Here is a 19,770-nt window from a genome sequence, read left to right as displayed (position 1 = left end):
GCCTGGCAAGCAGAGGTGAATGAAAGGAGAGCAGTGCCAACTTGTTAAAGAGAGGCCTTGCTAAAGATGCTGTCAGCCTGAACTTTTTAATTTCTATCTAATAGATATAAACACAACTATTACTACAAAAAATATCCTTCCATGAGTTTTGGAATGGTGTATGGTGGGGTCCCTTTTCAGTCTGCACTTTACACCCTTGTTACCACCTGGTGCATAAATAATCAATTCGATGCTCTGCTGACAACAGCATTTCGTGCAATACAGTCTCTAGCATATGCTTTTCAAGGGGTTGGAAGCAGTGCTTGCTGATAGCCAAAAGTCTTAGAAACAAGGGGTACACATTATTACTGCCACCTTCCCTTCCATTCACTTCCCCAAAGGACTTTTTTTTTGTTTAAGGGTTCTTTTAAATATTGTACGCAGGACACTCCTCCAGAAGAGGACATATTCTAAAGTTTGAGATTTATTTCTTTCTCTTTTTTTTTTTTTCCCCTGGTAGAGACATCTTAAATGAAAGATGACAAAGAGATTCCAGTATTACTGAAATACACTTTTTATGTTATGAAATACACTTTTTAAATTTCAGGTGTGTATTCCAGATTTTGTTCTTCAAAGTTTCTTATTTCCAAGCATTAAAGGGATCAAGATTTTGTCTTGGAACAGGTAGAAAGCAGCAAAGATGATCTCAAAAGGAGGAACTGAAAACACTGCTAATTTTAATTGCTAGAAGTTATATAAAGTGAACACTTGTATGCTACATAAGTGGACCACGTCATAATTATTGTTTATAAGGTACATATGCACACAGAGACAGAACGGAGCAAATTCAAAGAAAACTGTAACAGGACAATCCCTAAAATGAAGGGATACAAGAAGAAAGGTGGATGGCTGGGTAGAAAGGAGGGATTGGTAAGGGACTAGCACTGAGGTGTATCTGAAACAGCAAGAAGTCTGGCAGTGTATGTGCTTCAGTTCCCATTTGCACAGCTTGGCTAGTAACAAAGCCACTGCCTAGGCACACACTTACAAGATCTCAGTAGCCACAAGCTGTTTTAAGATTAAAATTTTTACAGAACCATAATTCTCATACGAATATTTTAAAGGTAAAAAGCACACTAGGCTTTTCTTAACCTTCTTGGTGGCTGCAAATAAAACACTATGTAGCTAGTTCTAGCCAGTTTTGCTTTTTTGAAACACACAAGATTTTATTTTAGAAACGAATCAGTGAGTTTTCTTCAATTAACCTGTAATAAAAATTAAGCTTCCAAAGAAAGGACACATTCTGTGTCATTTTCCTTGTTCTTACCAAACCAAGCCCATCTAGTTAACAGCATTTAGAAAAGAAGCATGAAGTATGTTTGCTGAATAGGTTTCGCTATATGAGCACAATCTATATAGTTCATGCAACCTTGCACAGCAGTAACCACACAGGTAAAAAGCTGCTGGTATAGTACACAAAATAATAATTTCTGAGACTTAACTTTAAATTCTACGGAAACAAAGTGGATTTTGTCAGTCTTTATCCAGCAACCTCAGGCATCAGCAGTCATACAAAAATTCTGAAGGACTCATTCAGAGGGAATGTGATAACAAGTTAGGGGAATTAGCTGCCAGAAATATTTATCCTATTTGCAGTTAGTATCTGACTTCAGCCCTTAAGAAAGCAAGCATAAAATTTGGAGAAGGCAGTCGACAAATCTTCCACAAAGAGAGCCTACCAGTGGAATAGTTGACAGAAGGGCTTTGAGCACTGCTTTGTGCATAAATGCAAATTTATTAAATGGGTCAATACAGGTCCAGTGACAGTGATGATACCTGTTGGGCTTCTAACAGGTGGAGATGGCAGAGTAAAAAGAAACCTTATTGAAAGCAAAAAGCCAAAGTAAAAAACAAAGTAGCAGACGCTGAGCAAGCACTACTTATACATATCCTGCCCACTTAAGTGTCTTGCTCTTTTCATCCTAAAGCAGAAAGAAAGTATCCTTCCCAAACACATACACACAAACTGTTTTTCTGTGCCATGCTCTCAAATCATACGACCATCCCAGCTTTTGCCAATTTCAAAATGATACTAAGTTTCAGGGGAAGAACGAACCACATGTTACTGTCTGCACACACCTTAAGTCATTTTGGGACATCAAACACCAGAGCTCCTATAATATTCACACAGTGGGGAAAATACAGGTTCACACAGACTTTGACAGGTGACAAAAGCAGTCACCAGCACTAGGTTCAAATGTCACTATTTCAAGGCTTAGAAACGTGAAAACTACACGACTAAAAACTACCAGCAACCAACCTTTAACCCTAGTTCTTACCTCAGCAGGCTTCTTTTGTTCATTTGCTGGTGTTTTTGACTTGCTCCTGTATTTAGAACAAGAAGAAAAGGAAGTGGAAGGACCTGTTAAAAAAAAAAAAAAGAAATAAAAAGGACGACTATAGTTCAGTTCAATTCATTTATTTTTTTCAGTAAAACACAAGGCACTCCAATCTCTTGAATTATAATTTTTTGACAAGACGTGGGCAAAAAAAACTCTTAGGCAGCCTGCAGGCTTAATTACAGCTCCTCCTGTTCCACTCATTCTTTCTAAAACCACAGCAAACTGAGTTTATGGGTACATTCTGCTCTGCCCAATACAAGCAAGAGTAAACAGAAACCAGTAGGCAGACTGCTTTCCTTCATTTAGTACCCTTCTAACAAAGTGGAAGGAGGAGCAAAACAGAGGACAGAGTTTGCAAGTGCCCATAACAACCTCTAAAGAACAAAACAATGATAAAGTGTGCTGAAGAGAAACGCAAAAAACCAGAGGGATATCTAGACGTTTCTGGGCAAAATATTATTTCAGAAGAAGATACATTGATGACTCGCAGGGAATATGACAATGAATCATCATTATGTGTAGAGCTATTAGACAGGCACGGGTTTATAAGAAACAAACAAGACCCTGCCATAAAGGGTTGCTCTGCTTTGGCTTTTTTGCAGAGAAAAACAGAAGATCTTCAGGTAGGTGTGTGCCCAGGAACATTTAAAATGTAACTTTACTAAATTGTTTAACAGACTAAAGTGAAATAGATCAAGAACCAGTACAAGGTAATGTAACAATCAGTAGACTGGTTACAGCTCTCACATCGCTGCTTTAATAGCTTGCCACCCCCACCTATTTTAAAGATGAGGCTCTGCACAACACAAGACAGCAGGATTCTTTTTAAAAAAATAATTACAGAATAGGACCCTGGGCAGTAAAATTTCACTTGAATTACAAATTTCTCCTTTGCAGCTCTGAATGCAAAGATATACAAGTTTCTCTTGAAATTCTACATAGATTCAAAACACCCCTTAGATTTGTAAGACTGTTCGCCCCATTTTCCTCCTGTAACACAATTCTGAACACCAAAGACCACAAATGCAAAAAGAAATCAAGCAAAAAAGTTTGTTGTTTTTTTTTTTAATTTATAAGAGGTGAAATGGTTTGCCCTCAAACCACAGAAGGAAACCACAAGGGGGTGATAGACCAAAGAAAAACTAGCAGGTATTACTTACTCTCATTGTCTGAACTGTCACTGGTGCTTAGATGCCTGTGGCGTTTCATCCTGACGCATCCTAAAGAGAAAAAAAAAGTTGATAGCAACCATTCTACCAGAAAACCACGGGCTGCTGGCTGATGCCAAGTTCTTCACACTAAAGGCAAAGCTCCTCTGAAGAGCTCTCAGGCATAGAAATAATCCCAGTTCAGCCACTATGTTTTATTTCTTCAAGCAACTACTAGACTATGGTATTATTTGTGAAATTGAGCACCCTCAAAACTAGCATGCCTCTGCTGGGCAGAGCTTGCTTTTAATTTTGCAGAAAGAAGTGCAACCTGCCAACTGATTCCCGGCAGGGCGTGAGCGGTGCTCTGCTCTCGGAGGAGACTCAATGTCCCATCTGTTCAGCTGGAGGAAGAGTTGCCATGGTGGCAGTCACTAGCTGAGAGACGGGTGGAGGCCAGGAAATAAGGTGGATGCACAGCAAGGCAAGGATTTAGAAATACAACCCACCTTAAAAAGCAAACCAAAAAAACCAAACTCAACCAAAACCAAACCACAACCCCCTCCCCCCCCAAAAGCATCCATGCAAAGCAAAAGGCAGATTTCAAATAGAGACAATCATAGAAAACAGTGACTGGTGCCATTTAATTTAATCATCTGATTACCATTTAGTTCACAAGAAATATGGTTTTCAGAAGTTTGAGAACTGATCAACAGTATCACTGAGAAATATTTCTGTGGCACATTTCAGTTGCATTAAAAAAAGATACTGAACTTTGAAATTCATTTTTGAACATGTAATGCATACAGAGAGTGGGGAAGAAGAAATTTCTGCACCTCTACTTAACAAAACAAAAAACCAGTGATCAGTTATATACTCTAAACAAGTGCCAACAGAAATCCACATACATTCTTATTAGTTTGTTAAGTAAGGTTCAATAACTGCTTACAATTAATTGCAGTAAACTAAAATCACCTCTGTTTTTAATAGATTGAATGATAAAATCAATAGACAAGAGAAGTAAAAAATTATTCTGCAAGAATAAATGAGAACTCTATCTTTTTTGTTTGTTTTTAAGCAGAAGATATGCACAAGTAGGTTACACACAGCTGAACCTGAAATGCCTGCAGTACCCTAAGTGTCAGTCTGGCCACACCTGAAATGTAAGCAGCTTCATTTCTTAAACATAACCACATGTCATGAAAAAAGCAACACAGCTAAATATCCTATTTGATAAAACCTCCACATTAGTTACTGTACAATGGGTCTTGAGATTATACAAATACCATGGGATAAACAAGATTTCCAGATAAGAGAAGCCTGCCCAAAGGCTTTGAAGAGATTGAAACTGAATTGTTTGCAGCAAAAGTGTTTAATTTAGTGGAAAATTTCAGCAGTCTTTGTATTTAAGAGAGTGAGTTTATGGAATTTAAACGCAATGTTCACTCAAAGTTTAAACCAATCCTTTTGGCCTGTTATAAAAGACATGACCCACACTCCTGAAAGTGGAAAAAGGACATGCAGTTTTCAAGCAAGCAGATAAAGAACTTCTGAATAAGGTATTTAACCTGGGGGAGAAGACAGACAGACAGAGGACTGTGCATGGGACATCAAAGGATGTTATTTGCACCACTTAAGCAAGATATAAAAGTCCATTACATAACAATTAATTTCACATTAATTCACCTTCTCAGAGCTCAGGCAACATGGAGGAAGCAAGGCAGCCATGCTGTATATGAAGACCACTGTCTAAGAAAAGAGTGACACCAAAAATGAAATGCCCAAAACACCACAGGACTTCACTTCCAGCTAGCAATGTAAGGTGGCTTGTGCAGATGAAGAAACTTCCATGAATCTATTGGACAAAAGCTGTTTTACATGTAGAAGGTACTTGGGTCAGAAGGACTTATCTTTGTACCTGTTTTGGGGGTACCAGACTTGAAGTTTACTGCAGGGTAGCAAGGGGAGGTCTAGAAGACTACTTTCATATTGCCAGCTCATGAAATTTAAAGGCATGGATTTTAATCAAGAGCAAATAAAATAGTATTGCCTATTCAAGGGCTTGTACTCCAGCAGCCAAACTCAGCCCTCTGAAGCACACAACTTTCCCTAAAAAGAGGAGGTTCTGCCCATGGCAACACCTTCTCTGCTGGCAGCCTTCAGTTCCAAAAAGCCTGGTTTACAGGCTATTAGGCATCATACAAGACCTTGGGAGACAACATAAAGACACATCTAGGTGTGCTGAGCAGTATTCTCCACTTCCATTTCTTTGCAAGAACTGCAAGTGCTTGCTGCTTGCTTTGTTTTTATGTTCAGATGAATTTTTGAGCAGTTGTTAAAAGATGCTGAAAGCTTATGGCAGGTGATTCCCATCTCTTACAGTCTATATAAACATCAAGTAATAAAACCTTTTCACTCTGTACTAAAGACAGCTATCTTTAGAGCACAACATGAGCATTCAATTAAATTAGGGTCGAACATGACGTTGAGAGAGACAACTACAAGAGGGAACACCCAGGAAGCCTGGACTTCTGCCTGGGCAACTGGGAAAAAACAGCAGAGATGGCTACTTCAAAGACAGCTTGCACAGAAATGGCAAGTGTAACAAAAACCTCAGAACAGAAAGCACACCTCTGCCAACAACTCCATAGGAGGGGGAAAAAAACCGAAACCAAAACTAAACAAAATTAAAAAGCTGTTATTTCAGAACTGGATTTGTAGCAGCTCAGGCAAGAGATTTACACCTCCATCATAGCAGACAGAAACAGAAAAAGCAGTCACTCAGGGTAAAAAGCCCTGAATAGTAATAGCACTGGATTCCAGCTGATTTTCTTGCAGCAATATTAACCACGACAGGAGCGAATAAAAGCCCACAGAGCTACAACAAATCACAGGTGTGCTGCATTCAGCAAGACAGGTTATTAAAGTGACCAACAGGATACAAGTTCACTGTATGCCCCCACGTGATGCAGGAGGAGTACACCTCACCACCATTCAACAGGAGCACCTCTACAGGGGGTTTCACTTTTGTTTTTAACAGGGAACCCCTTTGCTGTATCCTTGCGTACACTGGGACTCTCACACACCTTCCAGCTTGCTTCCACCCCAAAGCATGAGAGCTCATCAGAAAGGCTCCCTGATAATGATGTTTCCACTCCCTCACCACTACTGAGGAATCCCAAAGTAACATCCATTCTGTGGTAAAGGTCCCACATCACTTCTCCTGCCTTTGTAGAATGCGGAAGAATCGGCAGCCTCTCAATTCAGGAAAATGGGAGATGCAAAGCCAGAGCCCCTCACATGGCGAAAACTGATGTCAGCCTTTCCCATCTTCAGTCCAACACCCCCAAAGCAGTCCAGCACCCTTCAGTTTATCCAGGTGTTTTCCAAATGTGCATGCTGAACTTCTTGTTTGAATTTCCAGAATTCTAGCTTTAGCACTTAAACTTTCTGGCCGTTTCAATATAAAAGCTACAAAAACCAGAGAATGTAAAGCAACTCAACACTGAAGTGTTCTTGCAGATCAAAAGAGGTAAGTGGCTCCAGCCTCCTCAAAATGCTCCCCAAAAATCCTTATTTCTCAGTCATGGATTCATGATTCTCACTACCTTAGAAGGTAAGCAGGGGTGCTTCAGCTGTGGATTTGAAGAATGCTGAAGTCTTACAGTGAAGCACAGATTACCTTAAAAATACAAACATAATATACCTTGATCTAAAGCACTTTTCCCCCCCTTTAAAAAAGAAACCACCAAAAAATCCTCAGGAGGATTAACAGTTTATCAATCACTTGTATGACAACGTATAGAAATTTCAAAGATGCTGACCTCCAGGGATTTTGTATATGAAAATCGAAATACAGAAGTGACATTAAGAAATCATCATGTACCAAGGAAAAAGATGCTCAACTCTCCAGGCAACTACTGCAATGGAACATTTGCTGGCATCATTTTTAATATCAATTAGTAGAGTTATTCCCAAACTTGAACCACATTCAACACCTGTTGCACTTCTGACTTGGCAAGCCATGGCTGCATGGTTATCCCCAATCTGCTCGAAACAGCTTAAGACAAGAACCACAACTTGAAAAAAGAGAAAATGGCTTCATTCCCTGCTGTCACCTAAACACACAAATGCAGCTCAAGATGCCCTGAACCCTTTCAGATGTTCAACCAAAAACAATCCCGGGAAAACCTCAGCTACAGACAGCAACGTTGCGCTGCCAGCTTTCCCTGGCTTCTGGAAGGCTACTTTACACACTGGGAATTTTGTCCTGGAGCCAGAACCAATGCTTGTATCCAATATATCACTGCACTTTTAAGGAAAGCCAGGAAAAAGCAACACTGTACTCACCTAGCTGAAATTAAACAGGGAGCCCAAGCTAAGAGTAACCAGTATCTCTGCCAGCACGTGCAAGAATCTGACTAAGAGCGTAACACTGCTATTTCCAAAAATCTAAGGGATATGTTTTATAATTAACGATTTCTAAAATGTTTGCTCCTTTCTGCTTATTGAGACGTCTGCACTGTTGAAGTGAACAAGAAATAGCCACTTGCCTCTACCACCATTCTCTCATATTAAGGAAAATCAATGTTGCACTGACTCAAGGCACTTCCCCTTTCTGAAAACCTGGTTACCATGCATTACTCAAAAAAAAAAACCAGCAACAAAACAAAACAGTCAAGCACCATACACAAATAGCAGATAGTTAACAACATTTCAGAGCCTTACCCAAAGCAACACCTCATTTCAAATACCTGCAGAAACAGCCACAAATATTTTCCCCTTTTGAGTTTACACTGGAATAAACAATTAAATTTACCAAATAAACTATTAAATTTAGCCTTTTTCTGACACATTCCTCAGGATAGCTCATCAGTTACAGCAGAAATAAGGATGAGATATTGTAGAGTCCGAATTTGTACAGCATATTAGGCAAGACATCAGTGACAAGCGCACAAAATGAATCCTTAAAGCCAGCCAAGACTTCTGAACAAAACACTATCTCCAAGGAGTAGCCAGTATCTCTCCTGGCTCCAGTTTGTTGCAGAGAAAGGTTAAACATATCCATAAGCTACTCAGTACCTGTTAGGACCTATACAGAAGGAAAAAGCAATGAAGAAATTCAAGGAACTTGAAGCAAATATATCCTAGACCTGTGAGATTTTATTTCTTCACATCTTAAAATAGCCTGACAAAAATGGAATTGGCCACAGCACTATGGAAATTTTCAAGTGGGACAAAAAATAACCTACTTTCTTTATCTTATTAGAAAGAAAAACAGCATCTATGTATGAAAACCAAATGACAAGCTACATGCAAATTTCAGATTAAAATTCTGTACTTACATTTTTACAATATGGCTTGTCTACCAAAAAAAAAAAAAAAAAAAAAAGGCAAAGACAGTAGGTAGCAATTTCCAAGTCTCCAAAATGTGGTTTATGTAACTGTTAAATTTAGATTAGGAAGCAAATTATCTTGAAAGGTCTCCAGGAAATGTAGTACAGTAAAACCATTTAAATAGGTCAGATTTCATAGTCAACTGCCAGGGAAATTATGAAATACGAATAGAGTTAATACAACCTTTCAAATAACTAAAGGAAGAGAGATCACTTGTGTTTGGGGTTTTTATTATTATTTTTTAATATCCTATCCAATCTCACAAAAAGGCTACATAAACTGGAAAAAACACTCACTTGGAACCCGGTTTAGCAATATTTGCTGCACTGAAAAGGCTTGAAAGGTTAAACAATTCACAGTAAATGATGTTCAGCAAAAGGATTAACAACCCTAACCATTCTGTGATTGCTTCTTTACTTAATTCTAACTAGAAAATTTTTAAAATCTAGTAATATACCCCAACCCTATTCAAGAACCCCATAACAGAGTGACTACATCTATCCTATCCCTCCCTCATGCCCAAAATAAAATATTCAATGATTCTTTGAAGATTGTACTGGGCCTACCACAAAATAAAACTTGTCTTGCTACTATTTCATATTAAGTCTTGATTACCATATTAATCTGTAATTCGGCAAAGGGGGGATACACCAGGTTTTAGAAGCAGCAGCACCAGCAATAGCCAATTCCTTTGTCATTAGGCAATAAATAATTGTAGCAGGCAAGGAAGCACACATTACAGAAATCTGGCTAATAACATGGATCTGTATGAAATGCAATAGCAACAAGACATAGTCTTGACCTTTGTTTTCCTTGTATGTTACGTTTTTATATAAAGTAATTTGGCAGCTACCACGAAGGTACTGGGGGTTTAAGAATGAGAAGAAAAAAAAAATCCAAAACATCATCTTCTAGCATGACTTATAACCTGAAATAGTACAATCCTGGACTGAAGTCAGCTGATAGATCATAAAAGTAGGATGAAGAAATCCCAAATATAATCCCCTGCACACGTTCATTCAGGCATTATGGGCCAAAAGGGAATCCTGACAATATTTTGTGTACCCTTCTACCACAATGATCCATCATTCAGTCTATTGCAAAGCACTTAATGCCCATCATTTTGCCTTCTGTGTATAAAAAGAGGGTAAGTGATGCTACTTCACATTTATAACATGCTTTGACAATACAATAAAATACAGCACACCCCAAGTTCAACTGCACAGAAGTGCAGCTTTTAATTTCTGGTGCTGCGTCCATGCATTCACCCACTGCGAGGGCAGGGGGACAGATTTACACCAGAGGTCTTCAGCTAAATTGCCTCATGCCAAGCTGCTTGTTAAAAATCAGAAATCCTTCTCAGAATAGCAAGTCACCAGCAACACGTGCAGTGCTACCATTACCTCAGCAGAAACTCTCCAAGAGGCTAGAAAGAATTTAAATTGTGCTGTCTTCCCAGTGCTTTCTTGACACCCAGCAGTGAACCAGCAGCCTTATTTTCATCTTTGAAGCAAGCTGCACATGTTGGCCTGTACGTAGAGCAACCAGGTAGGCCAGGCTGACACGGAAATACTTCTGTTCATTAAACATTGCAGCTTTAGCACTAGCATCCTGAAAAAGATACTGATCTGGGCAGAATTAATTTAAAAAAATATAAACAACATCAGATTGTCATTAATTCAAGCAAATACACCACTGAATATGTGGTTCTGAGGTACTCTGCTTCAGTCCTCATTATCAGTTTTCTGGTCCTGAACACAGCATTGGTTTTACACCAGCTGTTTATTAACGGGATTAATGTTTTCCTAAAACAGCAGTAGAGATTTGGACACAAAAAAAATTTATTTCCTTCAAAATACCACATTGAGTTTGAAAGAAAACCTGCTTTTAACATAAAAAGAAAAAAAGAAGAAAAAAGCACTTCCTTCTCTAGAACCACAACCAGTCTGGTCTTGCCTGGCATCGCCACACGCACAGTCTGAAGCGTGTCTGCCTAGCTGCAGCCCGGTGAACACTTCTCACCCACCTCCCAGCGACTTGCTCTCCTCCCGGCATCACTCCCAGGCAGGGAAAGTGCTAAAATGAGGGCATGTCCCTCAGGAAAGGGAGCCACGGCCCTCAGCAAGGTACTGTGCTCGGTATGGCTGCCTGCACAGCAGTGGGGTGTCACACCCCTTTCTGCTACTCCAGCGAGGCCCATCTCACTGCTGTGGGCCTCTCCCTGGGAGACCAACAAGGTCCCCAGTGCGACGAAACAAGGAGCAAGTTCCCAGCGGGAAAATCACAGTGACATTAAATACACAGGCACCACCCCTCAGCCATCACAGGCAGTCAATGCCAGAGGTCAAAGGGGCCGGCAGGGCAGGCAGACCCACAGGGCAGGGAGGAGCATCATGTTGACAAAGTAAAGCCATCACAGCTCTCACTTCCTCAGGCCAGCATCACACAAACTGTCTCTTGTCAGGCTGTTGGAAACTCCACGGTAGATACATGATCCCCAAAGGAAATGCCAAGGAAGAAGGGGCCAACTTGTATAAGGCCCTCTAACTATGCACCTGCACCAAGTGCCAGAGAAAAGCGCCTACGCCAGTTACGTGTGCTCAGGGTGTTGGTCTGCTTGAAAGGGCCCTCGGCACAGGAGACAATTACTGATTGTGTGTTGTCTGTTTTACAGGGTTTCCTCAGAAGAAATCTCATACCTGACTTAACATTGAGGCATCTGGTAAGAAGAGACAAAAGAAAAAACCCCACAAGCCCACTTACTCAATGAAATGAAGCTAATGACAATGTCTGCTTTGAAGAAAGACTGATGTGGATGTACTGCCACTAAAAATGGACCAGCACCAGGTCATCACACCCAGTGTGACAAGTAGCTGGCTGCCCAGGCAGTTCAAAGACGGCCGTGTGTCCTGTATCTGCAAGGAGACTGCAGTCATGGGCGCACCAAGCAGGAGCAGCACACGCTTCACCAATATGACTGAGCAGAAATACCTCTGAGCGTTTAGCTGGGCTTTCTATTTTAAGAACTGATATGATTCACGTTACCTTGGCTCTAAGTGTTTTGCAGTCTTTACTGTATCTACCCGCACGATAAGCTCATGTTAAGCAAGCACTGAAAGCCCTGACATTTCAGAGCTGCAGCACAGAGCAGCCATACATCATGCAGGGAGCCTCCGGCACACCAGGCAGCTGCATCCAGGTCTCCCAAACACATATCCTGCGACCTTGCCACTCACTGCCCTTCCTGCTGATGCACATGCAGAAACAAACAAAAGAAAAATCAGGAAAATCCCTGTGATGCACTAAGTCACTAAGTATTGCCCTGTTGTTGTTGCACAGTGATAAAATTGTGGGAGTGGAGATGGGGATTAAAAAAAAACCACAAAAACAAACACCAAAGTGTCATTACTTAATTGAAGATTAAGCAATAACCAGTATTAGACTAGTTCAAGTGAAGCTCCACTTTCCTCCATCTGCCTGATGCTGCCAGCAGTTGCCCACTTGTATCTGTTTCTCTGCTCTTCAGCTGTACTAATAATGCATGCTTTCATGATAAAAGACAGGTAAGGAACACAGGCAAGAAATATTATCAAAGAAGGAAGGATTTAGAAATGTATGCCCCTATTTGGGATTATGAAAAACAACTTAATAGCATAGGCAAAAGTTCTCATACCCTACAAGATACTTGCTTAAAATAATCAGTTAATTTTCACAGTTCTTGTTTTGTTCTTCCCAAATCTCAAATAAAATAATCAACAACAGCAGCCTGCATTAAATATTTTATGTGTTTTGACTCATTTATTTCTTACTTATAATGCTTTGAAGAGGCTAACCACTTTACTGGAAAATTTTGCTTCACTAACAAAACCTGAGGATTGTGAAAGGCAGAAAACATGAAGATGCATCTTTATACTCTACTCAAAGAAAGCAAGAACACAAATATTTTCATATAGGAAACATTAAGTTGATAATTTCTTTCCTTATCTGACAAAAAATAGTTTTCATTTACAAGTTGAAATAAACAACCTGGATACTAAAGTTTTCCTCAAGTAAAAAGAGTGCACTGAAGGTGCACTATCACTGGATAGAAACAATTAAAGGGAATGTACTGTCACAGCCAGAACTCTAAACAGTATTTGGAATATTTCAAATCATTGGTTGAATACTAAGATACTACTATATTTTCTAGCATTTCTCATAATATGTATATATGTGGTTCCACTATTATTTTGGTTCTCCATGTCAAAACATCACAGCATGAGCAAACATTTACTGTAAGATTTCTTAAAATACTTTTTAGTTTAAAAAACTTTTTAAAGAGACATCAAAATCTGTCTTAATAACTAATGAATTAAAATTAATTTTAATATCTGGTCAATTAATTTAATGTTATGTTCTACAATCTGTAATATACATGTCAAAGGACATTGAGAGGTCATTTAGTCAAACAGATTTAAAATAGATTTATAAAAACGTAAATACCATTCCAGGTTTCTCTAAATCACCAAATTGAGATGGGAAAAAACATTATGAAAGAGATACTGTTGCCAATTGACGTTTGGCCATTTTTATGTAAAGAGTAGAGGCAAAAAAATTAAATTACTATTTTTCTCTGTCATAACACAAGGTGCAGCATTGACTAAATAAATAGCAAACTTGCCCACTGGGGCTGACGCTGCCCCAAAAAGAGGAACCAGAGGATGATTGTATTTGCCCAAGGTTTCCAAAATGTCCTGTCTTGTTAGGGAAAGCAGTCAAGAGATGCATCTTGAAAACCACATAAGGTTCAGTTTCTCATCAAACGGCCAAGCTGAATCCATAGTACTTCCATATTTTTTTAATGAGGGGATGCACTGATCAGGACTGACCATTAACGTTCCTCTAAATTCCTCTCTCCTCTTCCTTCCAGTTGAAATAATAAACAAGATTTAAATGAGTAAGACTAGATCACCGCTTATCTACTGTTCCCAGTAGAAAACATGTCCTCCTTAAGCTGTGTTGAAGCTGATAAGTAGATGGAGGTGGCTTTTTTGGCACAGGAGAAAAGGTGCCAAACCACAGGGTGGATCACAGAGCATGGGGACTTGAACAGGTGGAGTACGAAAATACAGGAGAACGCTATTCTTTCCATCCTGTGAGGACAAGGAACTATCACAGCTGACCTTCCCAAGCAGCTGGGGTGTGAGATAAGGAGTCTGACTCCAAAGCAGGTCTCTTTGTCCACTCCGCAGTCCTGTTCCGGGAATAATGGAAATGCCCGCAAGCCACAGAAGTAGGGAGGTGTTTCACCATATGTGTATTCATAGGTAAGAGCGACAAGGCGTTGCAGCTGCTGCAACTGAATCCCATGTTGTCAAGAGTAGTAATAAAATCTCTGCTGAGAAACAGGGAGAGAAAAGATTCCAACTGAAAGTACAACTATAAAATTGAACAAAACAAACAAAACCACCTTTACAGCAGCATCGCTCTTAAGACTGTGATGCGACATAAAACCTGCAGTTGTTTGTACGTGCAACTCCACCTGGTCGGTGAGGTTTTCATCAAGATGTAAAGAAGCTTCCTTCTCTGCAGGCTCTTACCTCGCACAGCCACAGGACATGGGGCAGGCTGCAGCTCTATGAGTTATCAGGGGCTCTGCAGCTGACAGAAGGCACAGCCAAGCCTGCACACAGACTGAGGCAGAATAAAGCCACCCAAGACTCCTCTTCTGCCATCCACCTCCCCAGCTCTGCAACAGCACAAGTGACAGGTCATTCCCACTGAAGCTGCGATCTGGGAGCAGTTAAGGTGCTGTCCATCTGCTCCCTTGGACATCCCTGCCACGGAGGCCAAGTACTGTTGCCTATCCCAACACGAACTATGGCTTCCAGTTAATGCACTCACAGCTACACCACAGCATCTGCAAGACACTTTTAAAAGGTATGAAGAAGATGAAAACACACACATTAACTGAACACCTCTAAAAATACTTGGGCATTGCCAAAATCACCTGTAGCAGAAACTATTGCAGGATGAGAACAGCAGAGAGAACTGTACACTGATGCAAGAGAGGCATCCTTCTGGCAAGGCCTAAGAGCAAAGGTGACAAATACCAATACAAGCCTGTCTGGTTTCATTTGCTACGCCCACTTGGCTACACAGAGAAAGCTTTGTGGATGAGCAACACTAGTAGATCACTCATTCGGGCTAAGAGCAAGGGAGCCTCTTGTAGCTCCCCTTCCCACCACTGGAGAAGTATTTGCAGAATGTGAACTTCCAGCTACAGCTGTAAGGAAAGCATGCCATGGCCTTAAGGTAAGAGATTAAACAGACTGAGACTAGCTGAAAAAGGAGGATGCAGAACAGGAGAGATCTGTCATAAGTGGCAAAGAGAAGCAAACAGAATTAAGAGGCTGCTCACTGCTTCTCATGGCCCAAAGACAAGGCACACAAAACGTTACAGAACAAACTTCAAAGGAAAGTAATTAAGTGAAGAAAAGAAAAAAAAAGCCATTTTGTACAAAACTACTTAGAGAAACTCCATGCTACAGGGTATTGAAGAGGTTGAAAAGCAAGTAGATTGAAGAAAATTAGGCAACTGGAGAACAAGGACTATTAAACACAACATGTCCTGCCAATCTGCTGGAAATCCTCAAGCCAAAATTTTACAAGAAACAGAGTCTATAAGAGCTTTATAATGCCTTCTTTCCCTAGGTTTCCACGGTTGACCATTATCAGAGACAGCCATTGGCCTAATGCAATAAGGGAGCTCATCTGAAACCAGACATACTCATAACTCCTAATTCATCTCTGTGGGATGGATTTTATTGTTTTTTAATATATCACTTCCTAACTTGACCTCTGTGGGCTACAGATCAGATAGGTGGTCTATAGGGCCATGACAAATACTGAAATGAGTATGTTTATCAGACAATATTTTGATTTTGATGAGCACAACTAGCAGAGATTCTGCCAGTTGACATACTGCTGCCCTGAAGAGTTTGTTAATTGCTGTTCACTGTAAAGAGCTATTTTGGTAAAAACTATTAAGTAAAAGATGAGATAATTCTCAGTGTGCTTGAGTTGTTGATTTTTTTTTTTTTTTAAAGAGGAACCAAATAAACATGTTGTAAAAATATATGCCACATGCAACTTAGGGCACTATCCATTCAGGATTTTCTTTTGGGTTCTTTCCGAATCTGCAGAGGTTCAATCCCTTTAATAACTAGGCTTCTGACTCCATGTCTGAAGTTTAAGAATCAACTACACTTTCATTTTCTTCCATTTTTCCAGATCTGGATAACTAGCACAGCATTCTCATGTGATTCTTACAGGTTTATTATCTCAAACCTTTCCAAGATACACATCTGAAGTTATTCCATCTCTCTCCTCCCTCACAGGGAAATAACCCAAAACCTCCAGCCAGCATTGTACTGCTGCATGCTTGAATTCTGCAAGCTAAACTCTTAAAAACATACTTAAGCTACTCAGAAAAATGTGCTTAAACTTTGCCTGTAAAGCCCAAACATGACAGTGATCCATCTTATCAGAGCCATTAATTTCCTCTGTCTGAGGTCATACTTTCCAACTGCAATGGCAACGCACAATGCATCACAGAATCAGGTGGGAGGAGAGGCTGATACTGGTTTTGTGTAGAAAAGAATTGCTAAGCCCTGACCCCTTGAAGACAAAGAGATGGTGCAAGAGTAGTCAAGGCCAAAGCTCTATTTGCAGAAAATCAATGGGTTATGCACAATAGCAGCTGCACTCAGATGTTCACAGCTCAGCTGGAATCTGTAGATCTGGTCTCTAAATTCAGAGTATCTGACACTGAAAACTAGGGAAAAAAAAAAACACAACACTCCCCTCTGCTCTTTTTTTGTTTTGTTTTAGTTTAAACAGTCAAAGTAGAAGCAAGCTTTGAACAAAAAGTCTCGAAATTGAGATGACTGCATCCTTCTCTTTGCTACTCCTTATGATCTTTGTTAGCCAGCCAAATGGCTCAGCTTAGCTTCACTTTCCACACCACTCCAAAAGTTGAATAAGTAATAAAACTTGTATCAGGAGAGGGCTTTATAATCACGTTAGAGACATGTAAGGGAGACTGGTTACCTCGGTTCACCGGATAGCTTGAACGAGGCTTCATAATGAGGGACAGGTGTTGGCACCAATTAGGAAAACCCTGCTCACCGCTGACATCGGCCCCTCAAAGCACTGACTGCACTTTAATCCTCTAAGCCACATAAAAGAAAAGCAGAGAGTGGGCAGACAAAAAAGAAAAAAAAGAATCTCTGAAAACGCCTCTGCAGAGGATTGAAATATTTTTGCTTACTTAAGGGAAAAAAATAGAAGTGTCACAAAGCTGCAGAAAGTTCACTATGAAGTGCCTTGAGTACATAAAAGAATCTAAACCTTCTGCACAACTAGACTTTTTAATTTTAGGAAGGGTATCACTGTGTATATTACGCATTCATCACAACTATCAGAATTTATATCCAGAAAAGAAGAACAGAATAAAAAGGAGTAGAAGCAGCACATGTAAATATTGTGGTAAGATAAAATTATTCCATTTATGCCTACCAGCCTTCCAAGTATTATGGGATACATCAAGGTAGATTTTAACTGAGATTATTACACAGAGTTCTGCATGCTGAAATCTTATTGTTAACAGCTTCTTTTATGACTTTCTCCCCTTTAAAAGACTTTTATTTCTTTAAAATTCAAAAAGCTTTCATTTAAAACGTGATATCTGAAAGGTGAAGGTATATAGGTTCAATTTACACATTGTAAACACCAACACACACATTTATTTATTTTTAGGTATCAGTTCCTCCTTCACTTACATGCCAGGTCACGAGGTAGATGTTTTCGCTTCCGCTGATGACATCACAAGCTCCTAAAAAAATGAAAGGAGTGCTATTTAGGTAGTAGGAGTGACAACAGGCATTTCAAGTTTGAGCTACAATTTAATTTTTGGCAAGTAAGTGAAGGGTGTATTATCTTTTTATTGCAACTTTCACAAGTAAATGACACATCCGTAATATAAAGCCTTAAATTCCATAATTCTCACTTTAATATGTGGAAAAACAAAATGTATCAGCTATATGTGCACGTACTACAGTATAAATGCAGTAAGTACTACAATTAAAAATAAATTTGTAAGAATAACCTCAAAGTTGATTTTGTCACCCTCCTAACCTGAATGGGAACCAACGTTACCAGTACCAACAAAATATTTTAATTAGTATGTTCTCTATCCTGTTTTGAGAATACAAAAAACCCCCACCAAAACCCAAAACACCAAGCACGTTCAGATAGCTGAGATGGCTGCACACTTATTCAGCTGGCTTAAGGGGTTGATTTCTCCAAATACACTGATGCTTTCGTCATTCAAGAGGGTCTTCTATGAATCAAGCGTGCTTATAAATGCTTAAGAGGACAAACAAAGTAAGTATAGAGGGAAAGCTCCATGTGGCTCCTTGTTTAATTCTTCACAACATTCCTTCAGACCTCTCCTTGACAATCCCAGATAGCTCAGCTTCCCTGGCAGGGATTCTGCTTACTCACCCTTTTTAATCTAGTCCCAAGACTTGAGCAGTACTAAGTAAGGGAATAGAAGGAATCTTTGCCCCATTCCCCTCCTGCAGGATCCAGCACATGTATGTTTTGTGCCCTATTGTAATGTACATGGCAAAAGCATTAAAGTCGTTACACCCAACAGATTAGTTGCAGCTCCTCAGAGATGTCAGCAGCTCGACCAGGGTCTGTCCTAGCAGGCAGTCTGCCCCATGCCTTGGAGTAAAAAGTCAAAAAACCAGGACAGCTATGAGCTGGGGAAGAAAGTATTAGAGAGCAAAAATTCAAGTAAAAACCAAGGAACCAATAACTGTATACCCTGCCAGAAGAAAAAGAATAAAAAACGGGGGAGATGACGACGTTTTTCTAACCAAAATCAGGCAGTTTCTGGCCAGAGTGTCAGCACCATGCTCTAACATTTGTGCTTCTCCACCCATCTGCAGTACAAGAAAAGGATACAACCACCCATCCACTGAGGAGTGGCACAGATCCCATTACTTATTACAGCTATTGTTGCTCAACTTAAGCTGTGGCATCAAAGGAAAACATTTCCTTAGAATCTGAGGTGGGGGAGGCGGGGAGGCAGAGGAAGAAGGGGAACACACAATATATTATAGCTCCTGTATGTTGACTGTACAAAATTTTAAAGTTTTGGCTACATTAATTTTCTTTGATTTAGTTTTGTCTTTGGGGCTTTTGTGTTTTTGTGTTTAGTTGGGGGTTTTTGGGGGGGAGGCAGGAAGTCCTTGGTTGGTTTGGGGTTTTTCATTTTGGTTTTTTTTTTAAATCATCCTAGGTTCCTCTTCCCATCTCCTTGACACTCTCTGGCTATACCCCACATTAAGCAATTAACTTTGAGCAATGCAAGAAGATCTGTAGATCAAAGCAGTACCAGAGCCAAGGTTGCTGAAACATGAATCATGTTACGTGGGTCGGGTTTTTAACTCGAGATAAACACTCTGCCACCGCCGCCACCACACACAGAGCCTGAAGCAATCAGCAGGGTCCACAAGCAGGAGACGCAGTGCACTTGGCAGGAGCATCGATGGGAGCCTCCAGGCTCCATCCAGAGGGACCCAGCTCATGCGCAGCAGAAAGACAGTGTGCCCAACAGACACACAGGGAGTGGGAGTGACCAGAGGGACTCGCTTTAAAGGCCGAACTGCTGCTCTGCCTGGTATTACTCTGGCTGGTACTCTGCCTCTACCCTCCAGCTAAGAAATGCCAAGAGCCTCACCCACAAAATGCACTGGGGGAGGGAGGGCAAGCGAAGAAAATAAGTAAATAAT

General features: G+C 40.2%; 1 protein-coding gene across 7 annotated transcripts in view; it reads right to left on the bottom strand.

The window, feature by feature from the left end:
• The window catches only part of JADE3 (jade family PHD finger 3), a 72,799-nt gene that overhangs the window by 36,842 nt on the left and 16,187 nt on the right, over positions 1–19,770 (bottom strand). For 6 of the 7 annotated variants that reach the window (XM_039388807.1, XM_039388802.1, XM_027726360.2 and 3 more), the window contains 3 exons: positions 17,749–17,801; positions 3,542–3,601; positions 2,319–2,401 (listed from right to left, as the gene is read on the bottom strand). In XM_039388807.1, coding sequence (XP_039244741.1) covers positions 2,319–2,401; positions 3,542–3,590 — 132 coding nt within the window. In that variant the 5' untranslated portion in view covers positions 3,591–3,601; positions 17,749–17,801. The remainder of the gene's footprint in view (positions 1–2,318; positions 2,402–3,541; positions 3,602–17,748; positions 17,802–19,770) is intronic. The other variant, XM_039388806.1, reaches the window with a different exon arrangement.

This window comes from Pipra filicauda, unplaced genomic scaffold (genome assembly GCF_003945595.2).
Source record: "Pipra filicauda isolate LSUMZ 115617 unplaced genomic scaffold, ASM394559v2 scaffold68_size4259465_pilon, whole genome shotgun sequence".
NCBI classification, from domain to species: Eukaryota; Metazoa; Chordata; class Aves; order Passeriformes; family Pipridae; genus Pipra; species Pipra filicauda.
The sequence above is the reverse complement of the archived record's forward strand: the minus strand, read 5'-3'. Positions and strand labels throughout refer to the sequence as shown.